This window comes from Idiotropiscis lumnitzeri, chromosome 14 (assembly GCF_059441095.1).
Source record: "Idiotropiscis lumnitzeri isolate Australia: NSW breed Sydney's pygmy pipehorse chromosome 14, RoL_Ilum_1.0, whole genome shotgun sequence".
Classification (NCBI taxonomy): domain Eukaryota; kingdom Metazoa; phylum Chordata; class Actinopteri; order Syngnathiformes; family Syngnathidae; genus Idiotropiscis; species Idiotropiscis lumnitzeri.
This window is the reverse complement of record NC_142404.1, coordinates 19,921,718-19,938,983: the sequence shown is the minus strand read 5'-3', so window position 1 is coordinate 19,938,983 and position 17,266 is coordinate 19,921,718. Positions and strand designations below refer to the sequence as shown.

The following is a 17,266-nucleotide window of genomic DNA, read 5'->3' as shown; positions in this document are numbered from 1 at the left end:
GTTCAGCTTTCTTTTTTATATTTTTTACATTCCCTTAATACTTTGTTTTAATCATCTTTGCGTCCTTTTTGCTCCATTAAAACAAACTCTAAACCTTAATATCTGACATGAACATGACATGCTGCTCGTCCACACCCGTTTCAATACATAAATGCGGTTGCCTTTTTAAAACTAGAATCATCCTTTCCTAATGAGAAGGCGCAGTTTTCTCCTTCTGTCAGACTTTGTAAATAAAGTTTTATTGTATGTGTTTTTCCCTCGCGAGGCTGCCGTAGGAGCAATGGCGTGACGTCACCGCCCCGCCTTTGCCCGTTGTCAACATGGCGCTGCCGGTGCGGGCTCAGCTAGCAGGACTTCTGCTGCTCAAGTTCTCCAGAAGTTGTCAGCGAGTCCAGCGAAGGTTTCTCTGCGTTGGCGCCACGTCGGAAAACAAGGTAAAATTGAAACATTTATCATTTGTCGCTGGCTTGTGTTGAGGAAGTTCTGACTCGTTTTGTCTTTTTTCGTCTACTCGGAGCATCACTCTGCTGTTTGCCCTCACTCAGTCGGTCACCGTAAAATTATATTTAAAATGTTTTTGTTTCTGTTAACAGTTAACGCTCATATCTGTGTCAGAATTGCAAGCCTAATTTGCCCGGAATGTCACATTCCATGGTAGTTTTGTCCTTTGAAAGGAGCATTCCACTTGTAGTCAATTAGTAATAGTAATAGTCGACTTTTTCAGAATAGTTGTTGAGAGTCATGAGTCCAATTTATCAGTCTACAATTTAACAACAGAAGTTATTTCTCAGTTTAGATTAGTTTTAATTTGAATTATTTAAAGTGTACTATAGTTTTACTTTTCAAATACCCGCTGTCTATAAATGTATTGAAGGGGAAGTCAAGCCCCCCGAAATGCATTGCAATTAAATGTTCTATTTGCCTTGACGAGCAACATAATCCACCTGTTGTGAACCAACATCACAGTTGCTTAGGTAACGACCAACCAATCACGGCTCACCTGTTTTCTGGAGCTGAGTCATGATTCATCGTTATGTGATCGCCTGAGCAACTTTGATGTCATTTTCAATCGACACAAGTGACAAAATGACCGCCCCCTGAGATGTGCATTTCGGTGCATTTAGGAATGATGTCATTCGCAGGACGACGAGTCGCCCGTCGGTACTATCCGAATAATCTCACCGTGCGTCATTTACAGCTCGGCAGAACATGGAATTTCAAACAATAAGGCAAAGTGAATAACCTGAGCGATGAGTCTAGTCTCCACTCCATGTCCGCTCTTCTGACAAAATGTGCCAATCGTCCCATCAGAGGCTGACTTGACACTTACACAATATTGTCGTTCTCGTGAAAATGTGGCCCGTACATGAACGGTCCCACAAAAAGAATTCCAACAAGCTCCTCATCCTCCAACTCTTCAAATACGCGGATCCCCTCCGATACGTTTGAGATGTCGCTTTCTGACTGGCTTCATGCACTTTCTATGTTGCGCTTGGAATGACGTCACCCATTCGGGTTTGTCACTCTGCAGAATCTCACTTCTGAAAAATGATTATTTTGTCCAAGCTACCAAATAAAAAATATTTGTTCACGCTTTATTATTTGTATTCTGTGTAATGCCGTGGCTTGTGACACAAAAATAATTAATTTGGCATTTTCTGTACGTGGGTCTTTAAGGACACCTCTCCTGGTCACACAAGCGTACGCACCTTATTGTGAGCCCGCATGAGTCGTAGCGTCAATATGTGCGCGACTTCCGGCAGGGAGCAAGTCCACTTTCTACGACAGTTTCAGATGCAAACAATGTGACAACAGCAGTTGTTGCCGTTTGGAAGAGAAAATAATTTCTTCCTGTTAATGTAGCGACGCAGATGACAAAAAAAAAAAAAAAAAAAGTCACCAACAGCCTTCTCCTCCTCGTCCGGGTTGCCGGCATGAAACGTTGCTTTTGTTGTTGCCGAATTTTTGGTCCATGTTTGCGACGGTGACCGAAGCCTGACTCGACGTTCGCTCCTCAGTGGGAGGGGGGGCTTTAGACACGGGGGTGGGTTGACCTTCAAGTAAACCGCTCCGTGAAATGAAAGCCACCCTCAACAATTAGCAAAAGTCTACTTCTTTTGGACAAAAAAAGGAAGTGGCGCACCACATGCTTTCTCCATGAGAGCCATCAGGAATAAGGTGGGTCGAGAAGTTAAGCAGTGCTCGTGTTATCATGTTGCTCACACGTGTCAGCGTGTTGAACATATGACGGACTCGACACTTCATCTAGCAATCGGATTTGAGAAAAAAAAAAAAAAAGAGAGAGCCAAATTCTTTTTCCAGGGCGTGAAGGGGAAGCGAAGGGCGGCTGTGTTTGACGCACATCACACCTCGGCCCCCTTTTGTGCGAGGCACGTTGCGCATTTGGGGAGAATTACAAGGAATGAAAAGCAACACTTCATCTGCCGTCTTATTGCTGCGAGCGCCACAAAATTCACACGGCGGACGCTGCTCGCTCGTGCGGCGGGCGGCCTCAACTGCAAATGGGGCAAATGATGGCAAGTTGATTTGCCGGGGGAAAAGGTTTTATGAAGTGGAGACGCTCAGGCAACATTTGATGTCCAAACGTTCACATTGTCGACCGGCACACAAATGAAAAAGTCCGACGGCCACTCGTGGAGCGGAAAACAAAGCGTTGAGCCAGGTGGATGCAATAAAAGTGGAGAAATAGTCAAGTTTTTTTATATTCTTGTTGCCAGAGACGTACATTTCGAAATATAAAAAAAAAAAAGGATTGTTCTAACATTTTTGTTTTTCTAATAAAAAAACGTAAAAATGGGACTCCCGTTAAAGCACCGGATTGATCAGCAATATCGTTCAAATCGTAAAATCTGCAGAGGCGGAAATGAAAGCGGCACCGCGAGCTTACAACTAAAGTCAAGGTTGAAGATGGAGATGGAAAATTAGGACCGAAATATTGGTTGAGAGATGTCCTTAAAGTGCAGGAATGTTTCAGGCCAAAATGAAAGTGCCTTGTTATTTTTGGGGGCGTGCAAATGGTGCCGAGGGACAAGTTTGAGTTTTGCTTGTCGTGGAAATGAAAGTTGGACGTGAGGGGAGAGCGTTCAAGTTGGAAATAATGGCAGAGAGTCGTTCTTGAGTGAGTTTTGGAATTGGAGTCCACGATGGTTCCACCAGCGAGGTGTTGGCGGTTGTTGGCATGTTTGGAATTTTTCATGGTGTGGCCCACCTGTCGCAATATCTGCAGCGCCGACTGCAAGGCGCTCAGTGAAAGCTTACGTGTGTCCGGTCCCACTCAACAAAAAGTTTGATCTGATTTCAAACCATCGGCGTGGCTCTCAGTTGATTTGGCGCTAATTGAGATTGTTGCGCTGTCAACTAAGCGTGTCGTGGCCCCAGCAAACAGGAAGCGGCCTCTCGCTTCTCCCCCGCGGCCCCAAAATTCACTTAGTTGGGTGTCGGCTAAAACCACGAAAGCCCCCTCGCCCCCTCGCCCCCGCCACATGGGAGGTTCTGTCCAGAGTTGGGTGGAGGTACGAGGCTGCTGGGGTCTTTTGAGGGCTGTTCATTAACGGGCGCATTTGTTTTCAAATGTCAGAAAGGCACGCTAATTCCCCCCGGTGGTGGTTAGGCCGACATATTCGCGTTGGTTCTGCCAAGTCATTGCTTCCATCCGCGTCAGCCTCCTAAGCCTTTTTTTTTTTCCATTTTTATTTTTTGTACATTTTGATTCAAGTTTTGACTGACCCAAGAAAAAATACGGCACCTAAGTCCGATTTATGATGATGATATTTTTCAGGGAAGCGACCTGCCGCAATGTTTGCCTTGCGCGCTCCAGCAACCCTCGCTTCTTTTTCCACGCTGCGTGTGTTGTTGTGACTTGAAATTGTCTCTGTTTCGGCCCCCCCACCCCTCGCTGCCTCGCTACCTCCCTGAAGGCAACCGCATCGTGAAAAAGTTGCCACGTGATGAGAGCGCGTCCTGCTGACTTGGCTTGTGTGCGCTTCCAAGCGGATGTGAGAAGTCGTTGCCGTCGTCATTCTCAAGGTTTACTTGCAAAATCTAGTTTTCAAGACGATGACTTCCAACTAAGTCGAGAAGGGCTTCACCCATGGCCGAGCAAACTCAACTTTTTGATTTCTCCAAGTGAATTCTTCACGGAGTCGCTACGCCACGTCTTGCGAGTCTTTTAGCGACATGTTACCGGGTCGTCTTCTGGCCCGGGACAGCTCACCAGGAAGGCGGCCAGGAGGCATCCGAACCACCTCCTGGCCGCGTCTCGATGCGTCTCACCTTATTTCCAGCGGAAGAGACCCATTTCGGCCGTTCGTTGTTTCGGTCGTGAACGTAGCTGAGCGTCGGAACGTCGACGGATCTGTAAATCGAGAGATCCTTGAACTACTCCGCTTATTCAATCAAATTGTATGATGTACCGCTGCGGTTTGGCATTTTGCAAAATCAGCTGTTGACTGATTTTTTTTTTTTTGGTGCGTAACCTTTCAGCCCTTATTCGCAGGACTCCTTGTTTATTTGCTGTATTCCCTCCCAACCCATCACCCGCTAAATTGCATTTTTTTCCGGGGAAAAATCAATTTTTATGGCAGTCCTAATGATCAAGTCTTTGTACATTTTATGGTTTGTGGTCATCCCCGGTCCATCGCTCCCCAAAATAGACCAAAGTCAACCACAAGTAGCAAAAATCTCTAAATAAAAAAAAATCTAAATCCCTAACTAACTGACTTGAAGAAAAGAAGTTATCATTTCCGTGAAATGAAATGAATTAGCAAGGGGATGGTTCCAAAAACTGAGGGGAAAATTATGTGAAATTTCAATTTGTGACGCTCAAATATGCGTGTCAACCTTCTTGCAAGATTTTCGGAGCTCCTTGTGCGACGTGCAGCAAATTTTTGGCAAAGTCTTTTCGTTTTGATTTGTGCGCAACCCGTTGGGGCCGCAAACTAAATTCATCGTCACCGCTCACTTTTGTTTTTGTCGTAGTTATACACGGGATTGCGATATTTTCTCAAGCCTAAATTGCTCGCGCCACAAATGACTTCTGTGTTAATTTTTGGTTCAGTTCATTATTTCTTATTCAATGTGCTGAAAATGTTGCGCGTTACTCTTGATTACGTTTGTTCTTTTGCCGCAAATGATTCTAGCGAGTCACAGCAAAGGCTCGTTCCTTTGGGGTTTGCTGACGCCCCGTTGAAAGAAGTCCGCAAATGTTGCCCAATCACGTCGTTTATGGGCCCAAGCGTCCCGCAAACGTCTGCCGCTAATTGCGTCTGTCACTCGTGCATTACCACGGCGAACCCTCGCGAGATCCCAAAGTTGATAGGCTCGGCCTCGTGACTTTTTGTCACTTTACGTAAACTGGAACCAGTCGTGAAAGGTTGCGTTCCTAATGAAGCGGATTAGTTTCCTGGCCCCCCTCCCTCCTTCCTCCTTCCTCGGGCCTCCTTCCAGGCTGTCTTGAAGTCTGGACCCTTCAGAAGCCGCGGCCCGTTAAGGTTATTTTTGGAGCGTTTTTTGAAGGGCCTCCAGTCCCCATTAATCAGGCCGGGGACCCCACGGCGCGAGAGTGGGCCGGCAGCCCTGGCCCGCCAAACTGCGGCATTTCTGTTCCTGCCCTGCCGCCGCGCTCTCTGCACAGTGTGAAGCTCGGAGGAACCTCATCAATCTCACCTGTCCCGCGTTCCCACCGCAGATTTAATCAAATGCTCATTTTTTTTTCAGGGGGGCGGGGGGGGGCAAAAACCAACACCCTGCCGCCCTCCGTGGAGGAAAAACAGAAAAACACACGCTGAAATCTGGAATGGACTAAAAAAAAAAAACACAAAAAACTTTTTCACTTGTTTGATGTTAGTTTTATGACACTTGCACATTTTCTTTCTAACCTCCTGACATGACGACACTTTGGTAAAATACGTGACACTAATACGACAGCGTTTAGGTGAAGAACAATTTCGATTAAGGTTGGAGTTGTCTCTCAACGTGTCGATTTTCTCGTTTAAAACACTTCATTAGAATTTCACTCCATCATCTAAGAGTCCAAATCTTTCCATCTGGATTTTTGCGTTTGTTCGGGTTTTGGATTTCAGTTATCAGGTTAGCGGAGATCTTTCTACGCCGTCTTAATTCGGGTTCGGACAATCAGGTCATTGAAAAATGTCTCTGTCCTTCTGTCTGGTTTTGCGCTCGGGTTTGGGACTCAGGTTAAGGAATTCTTGGCTTCCATCTTCACACCTGTTTGGGTTGGAGCTTTTAGCTTCAGACTGACATATTTTGATTTAAAGTTTGAAGTAAGGTTTGGACTTTCTTCTCATCCTTCCTCCTGCGTTCGGGTTTATGCCAACCCGAGTTGGATTTGGGAAAATCCGCCCATCTGGTTCAGCGCGTTGGTTCAGCGTTAGCATTTGAGTGAAAGAGAAAATGCTTTCATTTCCGCGCTTATTTTTGAGTTAGGTTGTGACCTCTTACAAAAGAGCCAGTGAAATATCCCAAAATAAAATATGTTGTCCACCTGGAGTCCGATATGCGACGCCGTGACCTCATTAGCTGCATTTTTCTATCCCAGTTTGTGCCGTGCGGGTTGAGGTTCTTGGTTTCTTACGGTTGGCTTCCCTCCAGCCATATGGCCGATGCCAAGATTGGGGTTGGACGAAAACTCCACTTCTGCAGGTGCAAATCCACCCCAACCCTTTTTTAAGAAACATCAAAATGACGATTTGGAGCGGAGAGTTTTTTGGAAAGAACATTCCGGTTTTCTTTTCCCTTAATAATGTCTTGCCACGTACTCGATCTCAAGCTGCGGTGTGTTCTCACCTCGGACAAAAACACACACAATGTCGCCGATTTCGGTTAACAGGTCCCGGGACATCGATGGCCAAGTTGGATAGAGAGGGAAGGCGCGTCAAGGTGAATTAAGATCACAGTGCCGGTGTTAACAGGGGGGGGGTTCCGGGACGGAAGGGGAACACTGGACCTTCTGTGTCGGGATGCTCAGCGGGAGAGTCGGGCGAGTGGGGGCTGTGCTGGGGGCGGGGGGGAAACCCTTCCGTCCTTCCATCTGCACTCCTGTCGGCTTACGGCGTTGGCCAAGATCGGATGCCGGAGTCCCCCTACAAAGACTTGATGGTCGTTCGCAGCGGGGGGGGCCCGTCCCGCAGACTTGTTGAAATTGGCGCGTTCCATCGGTGTGAAATGTCTTGGCTGCCCTCGACCGTATGAGCCCTGAAAGGACGACCTGAGCACATCGCGCAACACATATGCTCTGTTGGCGTTGTCGGCTCTGCTGGAAAATTCTGGATGACAATCTTAAATGTGTTGGACGTGCTTCTTAATATTGGCCATTTCTCACAATTAAAGGCAAAAAAAAGATGCCTACTGATGTCACGGCATGGCCAGAATTGAACATTAAACGACCAATAAATGTGTTGTTTGTTGTTCAAAACTCTAAAATGTGTTTTCACAGCCATGAGGTGCAGTCTCACTTCCTATTTCTGTATTTCCCTCATGCATGTGGCGCGCCGTAGGCGTGGTAAAACGGACGTTAGCTTAAACTATACGGACGCGTGCATGCACGCTGGAACGCACAATGGCGTGCTCGCTCGCGTAACTTTTGAAAAAGGGAGCGGGAGCAAAAGTGAGCTGGGTTGTACTGTCAGAAATGATGCGAACGCTCAACCCACGCTGCCACCAAATGCGTTAGCGTCCACAAACCCTTCAGAAATGTTGACGCAACCTCCCCGGTTGTGTTCGACCGCCGTCATCCGTTAGGAGAGCCCTTCGCAGTTTGCAAACAAAATGGCGGCAAAAACAACTGGCGCTTGTTTGGAGATGTTGACGTATTTCAACAAATGGATACGAAAAACGGTCATTTGAGTGAGGATGTGAGGAAACTCCGTGTCCTCCGCCGTAAATACTTTCAGAAGTCGACTCCGACTGATGAGACGAGATTTGCCCATCCCGAACAAGACTGCCCATCGTGCAACATTTACACCGACCTAAGAGAAAAAAGTCTTTACGCTGAAAATGAACTCAAGGCTTCAAAACCAAAACAAATTCGCCCAACGAGCCACAAAGTTTATCATTCTGAGGCGATTTCCACGGCTAACAGGAAAAATGTTCTCCGTCTTCGGCAGATTCGATGTAAAAAAGGCCAACATCATCACGCGGAAGCCTGTCGGCGACACCTAACAGGCCCCCTCGCTCCTCGTTTTAACACCGACGGCGGCAGCCGTGGCGCTCCATCGTCGCAAAGGTGACGAAAGCTTGCCTCTTTCGCCGCCGCCATGTGCTGAAGACATTACACGCTTTGTGTGAGCGCCGTCAAAGTCTGAAGGGGGAGAAAAAAAAATGCGGAAGGTTACGTACACGTTCGCCTCGTCTTTTCTCACTTTTTCCCGGAATAGGCGTTCACGCTCGTGTGTGGTAACATCGGTGGGGGGGCGCAGGTCAAGCACAAACATCGAGTGGGGGGGAGCGTTGTCCATCTTAAACTTGGATAGACGAGCCTTCAAAAAAAAAACAAAAAAAAAAATCTGCCTCCCGTTCAGTTCGATGGAAAAAGAGCCGTCACGTCACGTGAGGACAAAGAGCGACTCGTACGCTAACACGGGAGGGAGCGGCGCCCCTTTTTTTTTTTTTCCAACCGTTCCAGCACGGAGCTCTTTTCCAACATATTTCTCTCTCTTCTTGTCCGCCGGGGAACAAGCGACCGCACGCTGCGGTGCCGGCGAGAAATGTTGGATTAATCAGCCACAACAAAATGACATCCTCGCGTAAGAATGCTTAATAAATGCAATGCATGAGAAACTCCGAGCGAGAGTGCAAGTGGAGGCGGAGAAACATTTGAAGTGCGGGCGAGGACTCGCGCAAAGCCTGCAGGAAGCTGGCGAGATGTCGTCGCAAAAGTCATTTTCGTTGAATTCCACGTTGACAATTTGGGAGCTCCCACGAACGTTGGCAACCGCAAGAACAAATTGAAGCTGCACGAAGCGAGCTCCGACGACAAATCCTTCAAGCGATTCGCGTGCGGTGACGCCAACATCGGCTCCGATCGGCAAAACAAAAGAAAAATGTTGCCGCTTAATCTGACGAACCCGGCGAGCCGACCCGCTTCGGCTCGGCTCGCTCGTTGGAGCTTGTCCAAAGAACGAGCAAAATGGCCGCCTTCTTGCTTGAGGTTCCGATGACTTTTTGGTGATTGAAATGTCACCGCGTGTCACTCGATCGACTTTTGCTTGGATGAGAAAGAAATGGACGCGGATAGTTTTTGGGGATTTGCTCAAATTGTCTTTTGCACTTGCGTTTGTTTACCGTCAAGTTGCCTGTTTGGATTTATTTGAGGCAGCCATTTTGGCGGAGAAAAACCAAAAACATGAAATCATGAAATGGAATAGGAAGTCAGCCGACAGCCATTTTGTTTTCTGAGCTTGCCGCCTTTTAGGCGAAAAAAAAAAAAAAGTCTCTTCGTACGGCAAGGAGTCCATTTTTAAAGGTCAACTTCAAGTTACCGAGCAGACTTGACGTTTCATTCTCAGATCATTTTATTCGATGTCTGAAATATGGCGAGACGAATCATGTCCCGGGGCAGCGGCCGCGGCGTGATTTAAAAGCGGATCGCCTTTTACGACTGTTGCGCTTGTGTTGCGGCATCCGTCATAAAAATTAATTGCAGTACACTATTGGCTGTCCGGCCTGTCGTCGGGCGGGGGCTGATTTACCTCTTCCTGGCCCCCCCCCCCTCGCGCCCTCCCCGCTCCCCACAAACTGGTCTCCAGATCCCGGCCGGCCAGTCGCCGACCTTCCTTCCTCGGAGGCGTCGGGCCGGGTGACGGCTGCTTCGTGGCCGCTGTTGACTCTGCTTGACGCTTGATTGGCTCAAATGACACCATTAGCATGTCTGCGTGGCTAATGGCTTCCCTTGAGGGGGTCGGGCTAACATGTCAGCTGGAGGTGAGAACACACATGAGCCAGACTCGGGGTGCCGTCTGCGCCCCAAATCGAGGCCGACACCCATGAAGAGGCTCGGCGCAATTACGTGGCGGCTAATGACATAAGCGCTCACTTCCTTCCGCTCTCGCTCGTGTTTCAGCGCGCCGAGAGCGCTTGGCAGACCTGGGATGGGCGCTTGTTCCGTGTCGGCAGACGTTCTCGGGACCGGTCCGTGGAGATTGACAGAAGGGGATGCCCGTTTCCTCATCAAAAATCTCCAATGGAAAGGAAGCCCGGACGGCGTTTTAGTTGCGCGTTCGTAAGCAACAAGAGTCCCGATAACCGACTTGAAATTCAAATTTAAAACCCCACCCTCGTTTGAAAGCGTAGCTTTTGTTTGAAATCCGACCCAAGATTTGAACCCCAAAGCCACTCTTCGGACCCGACATCTTGTTTTCAAGCCCTAAGGCCTCATTTCCAACCTCAAACCGGCCTTGAAAGTACATTTTTGTAATTGGAACTCTGGATGTTCGGTTGCGCTTTATTCAGACCGGTGCCAGTATGAGTATTCACTCTTTGAGTTCTCTCCAATACCAAGTAGCGATATTTTGTCTACTTTTGATCTGCGGTGTTTTGTTTTTTTCCCTCATTCCCCCAAGCGCTCAAACAAGACGCGTGATTGGCTCCCGACGCCAGCTCGACCAATGAGAGCATGAGTGGACGGCGGCGTAAGAGGGGCGGAAATCCTCCTAAAATCCAAATTCAAACTAATATGAAGAAGAGAAAAAAAAAAAGTTTCGTTCCCCTTTACATGATGGCTCAGGTTTCACATTTGAAATTCAGGTTTGAAATTAGGCGTCAGGTTTCATCGTTTTATCTTGAAACATGCTCACGAGTGAAACTGTGCGAAAGTGTCAAATCGACAGCGCGCACGCCAGCGCTCGTGTTGACTCCCCAACGCACTTTGTGCAAAGAATGCAGCACCTTGCCGGCCAAAAGAAACGTCTTTTCGCTCTCTCGCCTGGTCTCTTTGTTGGCCACCGCCGCGAGGCGCAAAGCGAGCCACAAACCAGCGAGCTGCTCAAATGTGCCGTTCGACATCGACATCGGCAACGTGACCGTTCGCGGCTTCCGTTCCCTTTTTGTCCTGGCGGGAAAGTCTGGTGCCGTTGCAATGTCGACATCCTTCCACAGAGGGCGCCGTTCTGAAGGCAAGCACAAGACCGAGGTTTCGGAGAAAGGTTCATGTTCAGGTTTGGGTGTCCCGTGCCTCCAATGGGGTGTCAAACTAGGATTTGGGATTCAATTTGTGTTTCAAGGGTTCGATAGCATCCGTTAGCTACGTGGCGTTAGCATTTGATCGCTCGCTGCAAAATGCGTCTTTTCTCGCACAGGAGTCGGCGGCGGCGGAATGGCGGGTGTTCTCCGGAATCCAGCCCACGGGGGTCCCCCACCTGGGCAACTACTTGGGCGCCCTGGAGAACTGGGCCACCCTGCAGGACCGCTACCCGTCGGTGCTGTACAGCGTGGTGGACCTGCACGCCATCACGAGACCGCAGGACCCGGGCGCTCTCAGGACCAACATCCTGGACATGGTGGCCAGCCTGCTGGCGTGCGGCGTCGACCCGCACAGGGCCGTCCTTTTCCAGCAGTCGCAGGTGCGCCGGCAGACCGGCCGATCAAATATAATCGTTCAAAAGCCGAACGCGAGTCTGAAACTGGAGCGTTTCTTTTGAAAACGCTAAACCAGGATTGTTAAGCCACTTTTGCTTGGCCCTCAGCCTCCATTGAAGCCTTTCCAACCCCAAGTCTTGCTTGCAACCCTCACTTGTCAATGACTTCTTTTCTTTCGAGGAGTGCATTTCAGCGCCGTCGGGTTTACTTGCCGACAGCCTTGCGCGCCTCAAAACGCTCACTTGATTCTTATCTCTCACACACACGCAGGCGGGCCACTCGACAGGGCAGGATGGAAAGACACACTGACAGAAACCACTGAGAAGTGGCCGCTTCAGCCACATGAAAGAATCTCGGTGGAACGGGGAAAAAAAAACCCCAAGAAAAACAAGAAGCCATTTTGTGCGTTTTCATCACTGGAGCAAATTGCAAATGTCAGCGTTGCGTGACGACAAAGCGGCAAATCCCACCGGCTGCTTGGGTGCAATTTGTCACCGCAAATTCTTTTTTTTGTTGTTGTTGTTTGCTAACCTTGCTCAACAGGACACCACCATATTAGTTCACCCCTCTTTCTCCACCCGGATGAAAAAAAAAAAAAAAATCCTGGTGGTAGACTCCGCAGTCTCCACTTTGCTCCAGAGGTCAGTTTTCTCCATGACTTAATGGTTCCTGTCAAATAATTCAGCTGTTTGGGGAAAAAAAGAACATGCTAATGTTCGCTGGATTTGCCTCTGGAAACCACAGTGTTCAAATCCACAGTCTCCACTTTGCTGCAGAGGTCCTCAGTCTCCTCTTGGTTGAGAAAAACAACCAACAAAAACTGAAGACTCTGTGCAGTCCCCCATCAGACGGCGTCGCCACTCAAGTATGTGGCCTTCTTCTTTTCTTTCTTTTCACCCGTGAAAGGAGTCAGACGGTCCCTACTGTCACTTCCTGATTGAAGTCCCAGTTTTCTGACGTCGACAAGAGAGAGGATGTCAACGGAGCCAGCCAACCATAAACTTTAATTTGCCCCAGTGCGATTATATTTCCCCCAAACGCACGCACGCATCTGCAAGTCGAACCATTAGATTAGAGCCACTGCGTACTTCTTGAAATGTTCGAATAGATGACGTCTGTCTGCTGTTTTGGGTTGAAATTGCCTGCAGTACCCTCTGCTGCCTCTCGGAGTCGCCAGGGAGTCACCTTTACTTTGCCGTCTTACTGGTTTCATGTTTGTTATTTCTATGGAAGTTCAACTTGAAGGTGCTGCATTCAAGGACATCCGGACATTTGTGACCTTGGCAGGTGCCGGAGCATGCCGAACTTTCCTGGATCCTCGGATGCCTGACCAGCATGCCGCGCCTTCGACACCTGCCGCAGTGGAAGGTAGCTGTGGAAAATAAACACACGCACACGCACACGGTTATTATAGTTGATGAAAATGAATGAAATGACTCAAACTAAAACAGAGGCGAGGTGTTCAAGTTGGTTGATTTGTTGAAGTAGACAAAACGATTGTAATAGTCGCATTTTTTCATCTCCCGCCGCATATCAGATTCCCATCCCGCTTCCCTGTCGTTGTTGTTGTCTGTTTTATTGCTTTCTCCACCTGTCAGATTTGTCCTCTTAATGGCCGTCATTTCCCGGCCACATGCGGCGTCAATCGGACCCGGAGGAGGCACTGCAGCCAAAAAAGGGGGAGAAAAAAACCCACGCACCTTCTGTTTGCTTGAAAAAGACTGCTCGGAAAATGTTCCGGTCTCTCCCGGAGTCACCATTTTTTTTTTCTTTCTGTTTTTGGGTTGTGTCCAGATGAAGAGCAAGCAGAAGAATGAAGGCAGCGTGGGCCTCTACACGTATCCTGTCCTTCAGGCTGCCGATATTCTCCTCTACAAGTGAGAATTTGGACATCTCCTCCATCTTATTCTTTCTTTTTTTTTTTCGCGTTTGCGCAAGCGCATGTTCTCCAGATGATGCGTACAGTTGTTGACGCGCTCTTGTCCGTTGGGCTGGCTCTCAGGTCCACGCACGTCCCCGTCGGCGAGGACCAGGTCCAGCATCTGGAGCTGACCCAGGACCTGGCTCGGATCTTCAACATGCGCTACGGCCAGTCGGTCTTTCCTCAACCGCGCGCTTTGCTCAGTAAGATCACCGTGGGCCGACCCCGGCGGCACAAAAGTCAATCAAGCCCCCTTTGAGGAATTCTGATGACAATTAGACGCTCGAGACTATTTTTAAATGCGCGCAATTAAATGCACACATGGTCAACACGCACACACATTCTCCAAGCGCGGTTGTTTATTCCCAAGCGTCGTAAAACGACAAGATGGCGTCAGCAGTTTTGATGAAAGTCGCCTCGCTCCCACCAATAGGGTGATAATTGACTGTTGAGGGGGGCGGGACTTGTGATTGATTGGCGACCGGCAGCGGGGACGGTCTGATCTCCCGCCGCCAACTGCCATCGTGTCTTTTTTTATTTTTGGGAGGCCAGTGCACCGACCGCAATCGACCATGTTTCATATTGCTAGGTTACCGGAAGAACATTCGAGGACCATTTTTAGCCGCGCACCCTCAAAAATGTCGGCCACTCATCTCTTTCCAAGTTTGCGATCCGTTTTCAACTGTAAACGTGTCTTTGTTTCACCAAATCATCTTACTCGAGCAAGTCGGGTCCTCGAGAGCCCCCATCCAGCACGCGGCCCTCCTCCGACACACCCGATTCAAATGATCGCATCGTCAACAAGCCTGATAACCATTTCACTCAGGTGTGTCGGAGGAGGGACTCATCTAGAGCGAGTCGAATAGGGGCTCTCAAGGACCGGATTTGGGCACCCCCTTCAACACGGTTTTACGGCCAACACCCCCTTGGGTGTTGGCGCACCCCTGCTTTGTGTCCCACCTATCAACTTCTTCATTTTCACGCAAGTAAATCGGCTTGATTGCGGTGATCACCGTTCCACTTTTCCTTTTGCGCTTGCGCACCCCCTGTAAGGATCTTGCGCACCCCTGCTTGCGGATCCTCACCTCCTGTTTTCAATCCAATTGCCTCCGCAGGCGCCACACGGAAGGTCAAGTCCCTCCGCGACCCCTCCTCCAAAATGTCCAAATCAGACCCCCAGACAATGGCGACCATTTACATCACGGACACGCCGGACGACATCGCCCTGAAAATCCGCCGCGCCATCACCGACTTTACCTCAGAAGTGACGTACCACCCGGAGACGAGGCCCGGCGTATCCAACCTGGTGAGGATCCACGCCGCCGCCGCCGCCATCACGGTAGACGAGGCCGTGTTGCGGGCCCGAGGTTTGGACACGGCGGTGTACAAAGCCCTGGTCGCCGAGGTGCTGGTCCAGAAGCTGGCACCGATTCGTGAGCGGCTGGCGCGGCTCAGGGCGGAGCGCCCCCACCTGGAGGCCGTGCTGGACGAGGGCCGACGCCGAGCCAGGGAGCTCGCCGCCCCCACGCTTCAGCAAGTCCGAAGATTGGTCGGATTGTGTTGACGCGCCGATGGCGGACTGAAGCCACCGGATTGGTCCATTTGCTGGCGTGATGTCACACGTCACCGCGCTGACTCCAAATGTTTTATTTATTTGGACGGCATCAGAAAGGACACAAACAATATTTTGAGATTTTTTTTGCTTCAAGGCGTGCAGAGGGTGATCAAATTCTGCTGACAGGTGAACTTGGAACAGCCACCTGGTTTTTATTTAGGAATTTTCCACCTACATTTTAATATTTTTTTGTAAGAGACTTTAATTTTCAATGCTTTTGCTTTTGAACGTTGCTAACTGTTGTGTTTGTAAATTGTGTGGCGGGATTGCATCTTTGCTTGTGTGGAGCACATTGAGTTGTCTTCTGTATGAAATGTGCCGTAAAAATAAAACGGCCTTTTTTGGCTGCAAAGCGTTAGAAGACTTTGCCGCCAAGCAGATTGGAACTCCAGCACCCGATTTCTCGGTTATTTATTTGTTCTATTTTTTGGGTCGGGGCACATCTAAAGTTTCCTTCCGCTCTGCAAAACGTCTTTTCCTGTTCATTTGGAATGGTTCATGATTCCACAAAATAGAAATTCATATTTCCATGTTAAACAAGTTCATTTAATATATTTTGTCATTTTTTGTTTGTTTGTTTTTATCACATTTCATTTAAGGGCAGAACTGAAATTTACACCACCAGATTGGTCCCTTTTTTTTTTTAATGACACCACAGTTTATCATCCCACCCCCATTTTGAAAGATTTTTTTTTGCTTCTTTATTTGTACTTCTGTTAAATCTAAATGTTAATAAATACATCTTCTAATGTTCTTTCTCTTCTTCTGAATTTCAACCATTTCATGACTAAACTATTTATTTTTGCACGTGTTATATTTTTCCATGCAATGACAAACGTTAAAATGCTTCATCGTGGTCGGATACCGACAACATTTTCAAGGTGAAAGAGTCAAATGACATTCTTAATCACACATGTCCATTGTTGTCCCGATTGGACAAAATAATCAACTTGCATTTATACGCGATGTGTGCAAATACAAAATAGCCCTCCCTAAATGAACAACTTTAATATTTTCACTTTACATTTGCTCTGATTTTTCTTCCTTTCCCTTTTGCTTGTCGTCATCCTCTTCAAACACGCACACACTTTTGTGTTAACACACTCCTTCAAAACGGACATTTTCACACCCTAAAAATAACCCTCAGCGCCAAATAAAAACACTAAAACTACTATTTAGTTCATTTTAGTCTATAATAAACCACAACGTGTTTTATGCACACTTGGGGGGGAAAAAACTTCACGTCACCATAAACTTAAATAATTGCAACTGCGTTTAAGTTGAAAAAAATATGCCCATCATTTAAAAAAAAAAATCAACTTGGAAGACGTTTCCTGTTCATTCGAAATGTTCCGATATGTTAAGAATGATTATTTTAGTGCACAAAATCACATAGCTGACTCGCTTTTATTTGAGCATAAAACGTCGTGCGCGTGCGAGTCTGTAAGGCCTGCGAGCCGGAATGTGTGCGCGCGCGTGTGTTTGTGTGTGTGTGTGCTTGGTGGAGATTGCTTGCATCAGTCTTGTGCACGTGTTTTATTGCTCTTTCTTTATTTTGTTGCACGGGTCACTCGGGGTCAAAAAGGTTCTGCTAATTGCTCATTAAAAGCAATAGCGTTCGCGCATGCGCAGCGCGTCCACGTCCTCAAGCTGTTCATGCAAAAGAATACAAGAAAATGACAGCAAAAAAAATATGACATTGACAAGTAACAACTATTCATTAGTGATACTCATATTTTGGTCATTAAAACGATTTATAAGGGATTTGAACAAGATTCGGATCAGGGCCTCCACTATTTATAGGCTATTTATCCTATTTCGTCGGGGGGAAAACAATATAATTGAGTATATCTCGCTTCAATTCAAATGTAACGTAATGTTTCCAAAGCTTCATTTCATATTGCAAAAAATCAAGTGTAAAAGGCATCCGTGTGGTGGAGTTAAGAGTATGTGTTGTACGTCTAAATTAGACGCCTTTTTCTTGTTTTCTTATTCAAGCCTCCACGGTTTCGCCAAATGATTTAGGAAATATAAATATTGTTACGGTATGTGTGTGCGTGTGTTTGTACGTGTACATGTGTGTGTAAAAAAAACATTCACGTACTTACCACGCATGT

The 17,266-nt window shown here is 47.8% G+C and overlaps 1 protein-coding gene across 1 annotated transcript; it reads left to right on the top strand.

Annotated features, from left to right (window-relative positions):
• Positions 1-280: 280 nt before the first annotated feature.
• Positions 281-15,898, top strand: wars2 (tryptophanyl tRNA synthetase 2, mitochondrial). Its single transcript, XM_088314260.1, has 6 exons — positions 281-434; positions 11,334-11,597; positions 12,901-12,981; positions 13,408-13,490; positions 13,616-13,737; positions 14,650-15,898. The coding sequence occupies exons 1-6, from the start codon at positions 321-323 to the stop codon at positions 15,096-15,098; spliced, it is 1,113 nt and encodes a 370-aa protein (XP_088170386.1). The 5' UTR covers positions 281-320; the 3' UTR covers positions 15,099-15,898.
• The last annotated feature ends 1,368 nt before the right edge of the window (positions 15,899-17,266 follow it).

What these genes read in the sequence shown, in the direction of transcription:
- wars2 (XM_088314260.1), top strand. Translation starts at nt 321, where the DNA reads ATGGCGCTGCCGGTGCGGGCTCAGCTAGCAGGACTTCTGCTGCTCAAG. An exon ending in GCGCCACGTCGGAAAACAAG is followed by an intron (nt 435 to 11,333) that starts GTAAAATTGAAA and finishes TTTCTCGCACAG; the next exon opens with GAGTCGGCGGCGGCGGAATG. An exon ending in GCCGATATTCTCCTCTACAA is followed by an intron (nt 13,491 to 13,615) that starts GTGAGAATTTGG and finishes GCTGGCTCTCAG; the next exon opens with GTCCACGCACGTCCCCGTCG.